The sequence below is a fragment of the Alligator sinensis genome, unplaced genomic scaffold (assembly GCF_000455745.1).
Source record: "Alligator sinensis unplaced genomic scaffold, ASM45574v1 scaffold374_1, whole genome shotgun sequence".
Lineage (NCBI taxonomy): Eukaryota > Metazoa > Chordata > Crocodylia > Alligatoridae > Alligator > Alligator sinensis.
In genome coordinates, this window is record NW_005842383.1 from 1,365,252 (window position 1) to 1,370,077 (window position 4,826).

Here is a 4,826-nt window from a genome sequence, read left to right on the forward strand (position 1 = left end):
CCGCACCTGAAGAGGGAGGGCGGGGGCCCCCCTGCAGCTCAAGAGCCATGTGGTCCACCGGCAGCTCACCCCCTGGCCACGGGAGAGTCAGGTAGACTCCGCTGGGGGGAAAAAAAAGGTGCCTGCTAAAGGCAGAAGCGGCAAGGGGCCCAATCCTTTTTTTCTGCAAAGCCTGCCCACTTCTCCCATGGCTGGGGGGCAAGCTGGCAGCAGCATCTTTGCAATTTGCAACATTGCAAACTAAACTACATTCAGATGTAGTTTAGTTTGCAATGATGCAAAGTCATGTAAAATCCCCCAAAGTCTTGCATGAGTACACTGTGATGCCATTAAGCCACACAAAGTGACATTTTCATCACATGTACATGTTAATGGCATCATGTGTACAAGCACCCTTGAGGATTAAACCCTCATCACATGCACAAGTGCCCCCTGAGGCCAAATCATCAGCAAGAATAGAAGACTTATTTTTTGTATTTCCTTAGCTGCGCTGTAAGTGTATGTGGCACTGCAAGAACCGATCCAAACAAGTAACAAGTTCACTGCCCCCAAGAACTGATTATCCAAAAATCTATTCCTTAATCATTTAGATACACTAGGTCAGTGATTCTCAACAAGGGTACCATTGAATCCTGGGGTTTCTTGAGATCCTTTCAAGGGTGTTGCGGAGTGCTGCACTATGTTAGCATTGCTAGGTATACAAACACAATTCACAAGATAAATCCAAAGATTTCAAATAGGAATCCATAGTATTAAAAGCCTTCTGACCTGGTGTGATCATTCTGAGTTCTTTGAAGCAGCATAATTGCTCTATTTTTCTATAGTTGAAAACTAAGTGAAAACTAAGATGGTGCTGTAAGTTTACCCAGGGATTGTCTCAGGTCTGAAAAGGTTGAAAACCACAGCTCTAGGTTTTGCTTCTCAATGCATGAGTAATTGAAATGCATAATTGACTGTCTTGTGACGGTATAATGAGGACTGACACTTCCCCAGATATAAAATGGGAAGAAGCCACTTTGGCATTATGTAAGGTGGTTGACTTGTCCAAATTAAGTCAGAAAAGACTGGAGAGCAAGCCTTGCCATTAATGTACAATATCTCACATCTCAATTGCAGATCCTAATTTTGTTCCAGTACCAGCCAATCAAGCAGGAGGACTGGAAAGAGATGAAGAATTCTCAACTCAAAGTATGTTTTTTAATTTACTTCTGTGATTGATTTTTATCTCTTTTAACTTCACAAAAAACTCAGATGTAAATATGAGGGGAAGGATTTTTCTGGTGCTGTATGCTATGATATACTATGGACAATATCTGTATCTAGTAAATTGGTTTACTTTGGGAAATCCTTTCCTTCTTACAGAAGAAAGTTTACATGTGTACATCTCCCTCTGTTAATAGGCACTACCAGGGTAACAATTCCACAAATTATGATGGGAGAAGAAAGACTTATCTGTATAAGCTGTTCTCCAAACCTTAAACATGGGAGAGTTATTATTTGTGAGCTTGTATGTTTAAGTCAGGATCCTGTCAGACTTTCCAAAAGATGCCATATTTTTCAAAATTGGGTACCTACATCCTGGCCCACCTATCATGGGTAGGTGACTAACCATATGGCCTAATTTTAGAATACAGTGTGTAGAGTACCTGATAGCTCTTTAACTTCATATATGTATGTATATATTGTGTAAGTCCATTCCTGTTCCAGAATGCAGCTTTCAGACTTTTGAATGAAGATACAGATAAATGGGATATGATTTTATGTAAGACAGATTTCCCCAGGCTTTCCTGAAGCTTGAAAGCACTAAGGCATCAAAAGACATTTATGGCATAGGGAAGGCCTTTACCAAAGTACCCACATTGAAACCAGTGGCGCTACACTGATTTTCATCAGCTTCTGAGGTCACCAAAAAGCTGTAACTCTTCTATTAATATTTCAATACTGAATATAGAGGCACTGGATGGCTCAGTGGTGAAGAATATCTTTCATCAGTGAGCAAGGAAATCAACATTTAGCCTAGTACATGGCACCTGTGGTCTACCAGGCAAATATGTACAATAGAGAATTTTCACTACACAGAGTAACCCACAAGCTACAGACATTGCATTGTTTTGTAGAGCATTTGTTTCCATATTGTAGTTTGCTAAATACTGCATGACAATGAAGATTTCCTTAATCTTGATATTAGTGTCAACAGTGGAGTCAAAAGAAATCATGCAAACAAACCAGAATCATGAAGCACTGCTTAAGGACCTTCAGAATGATATTCATCAAACAACCAGCAACTTAGGGGACTTGCAGAAGATATTTGATAACATTACTGCCAAGGCATTGGAAGCAGACCACAATAAATCAGGTGAGAAGATTGCCCCTGGAGTACCAGTGTTGTAGATTCCTCCGCCTTCTCCCCCAGAAAGGAAACATGACCTTGAACCTACTACTCTCTGAGAACTGTTCAGGGCAGTTTGATTCAGAATTTTCTGGCTTGCAGTAAGTGTGCAAGTTAATGAGATTCTGTCAAAGGGCTTGGCAGGTAAAGCAATTTGTAATTCACAATATAAGGTAAAGCTGCCTGCTTATTTTCACCTTATTAGTAGTTTGTGGTGGGGGGTGTTGTTGTTGTACCTTCTGCCTTTCTCCCTTTTTTGGGGTTCTTGAACACACTTGTGCACACAACATTATGCTGAATGCCAGGCTGATTAATGTTACATCATGCAACCGTTCACACCCTTCAAATCAGCCTATAATCAGTTGCATGCATGTAACTGCTGAATTGGACCTCCTAACTAGCAAACCCTGGGTTCTTCAACCTTGGTTCCTCCATGAGATAGATCAACCTCTGAGTTGATTACCTTTAAGTATTGTGAGAATTTCAGATACCTTATAGATCTGGTATATACATATGGTGAACCTATTGTTCCACTATGTGGCACCTTCCTGCATGCTGTGTTGCTTTGAGCAGGAAGCAGTATAGCCATATCTGTCTGGTGCTCCAGAAGGACTAATTGGCCTGGCTACAGTATCATATGGATGCAGTTAAACTGCTTTTGATTTAGGAGAACCCATGTGGAAGAGCACAACATGCTTGAGGGTATGATTGCAGGGGAAAATACGTTTTTCATTTATTTTATGCTGGCCCTAATTTTCTGATTTCAGTGCTCTGTAGAATTTTATGTTCAGCACACAAAGTTATGAGGTATATATCAGAGGGGAAAGCATTACAGAACTGCAAGATAATTTTTCACTAGATGGTGGCTTTTGCTAAAATGGCTATAAAATTGATGTCCTTATGGGCCTTGACAGATGTCATGTTTATGATGCAGTTAATTTCTTAATCGTACAGTAAATTGCAAAATACTGCACGCTCAGCCAATTCAAGGCACCATAAAATGGCAAACCAAACACAAAGAAGTTCTATATGTAATGTAGAACATTTTTGTAGCTAGTTTGTGTGGCACCTTAAAGTAAATGTATAGCATTTGTCCCAAACAGGAGGCTGGCCTAGCCTCAACGCTGACAGTCAGATGATTGTCAGCACCTGATTCCAAACCAAGGCTGCAAATGTGTTGGGCCTGTCCTGCAGCCTGCATGTAGGCTGGCACACAGGATGTACAGCATTTGAGATGGGACACAAAATTCAGCATAGCCAGTTGCTCCATTATTTGAACATCCACCAGGGGCCTAGGTTTCAAAGGTATCACTCTTCCAGTTCATCCTTCTCAGAGATGTTGTTTCAAACTGTCTGAAGACTCAGGAAGACTATTCCTACAGAGATGTTCAATTTAAAATCAGATTGTTTTTGTTGTCAAAAGGTTTAGAAGCTTAATTCTTACTTTAAAGGAAAGTTTAAGTTTTGGGAAGTAAGATGGAGGTTTGCGTGACAGATTGTTTAGTCAGTGACCTGATAGTATCTGGTCAGACTGTTAAGATGCTTTCCAAATATGTTATTTATATAATCCATTTTAGTTTTAGGTAGGGATCTTTTTCCTAATATTTTACTTTTTACAGTTTAATGTTTTGTTACAGAAGTACATGAACAGCTTCTTCAGCAAATGCTGCTTCCTTATGTGGAGAATTTTCTAAAGGAACATTTTACGCCCGTGTGGTCAAGCTTCAATAAAAGCTTACTGAATCTTTCTACCATGGTGAGAAACCTGTCCCAGGATGTGGAGGCTAACAAAAAAAGCATAGAGAGATTCCAGGAAAGTACTGTGCCCAAGAGAGAGTTCCAGGAGCTGGGAACTAAGTTTGACTCAAAAGTTCAAGAAAATGTTGTGAAAGTAGAACAGTTGAAAAGGGATATAGACAATCACCTACTCCTGCAGCAGGCAGCCATTCACTACAATCTAACCATGATCAAGGCAGATGCTGACATGAAGTTCAAGAGATACCATAAGATACAGCAGTCCCATTTGTTAGCGTTGAATAACAGCATGACAGACTTGAAACAAGAGCAAGAAAAACTGAAAGGGGCTATTGAGGCTTTGAATAGAAACTTAACAGAACTTTCTTTATATCATGGCCCTAAAGATGACACTCTACAGCTCTCCATTAAGCAACTAAATGAGACCTTGATAGGACATGCAAAGCAGCTTAAAGAACTTTACATGGACTCAGATGTGGCCTTTGAAGATATTACTGTTTTAGAAAAATGGATTAATCAGTTGAAAGATGACATTAAACATGCAGCAGAGGATGTTACAGTTTCCTTAATGGAGAAATCACTTGTTATAGAAGAGAACAAAGAAGCACTAGAAAGGCAGGTACTGGAGCTCAACTACACACTCTCAAATCTTCAAGAAAGCCATTGGGATCTGTTAAATTAT

General features: G+C 40.0%; 1 protein-coding gene across 1 annotated transcript in view; it reads left to right on the plus strand.

Moving 5' to 3' along the window:
- The window catches only part of MMRN2 (multimerin 2), a 68,677-nt gene that overhangs the window by 56,036 nt on the left and 7,815 nt on the right, over positions 1–4,826 (plus strand). The window contains 3 exon segments of the mRNA XM_025210987.1: positions 1,117–1,188; positions 2,189–2,356; positions 4,027–4,825. Coding sequence (XP_025066772.1) covers positions 1,117–1,188; positions 2,189–2,356; positions 4,027–4,825 — 1,039 coding nt within the window.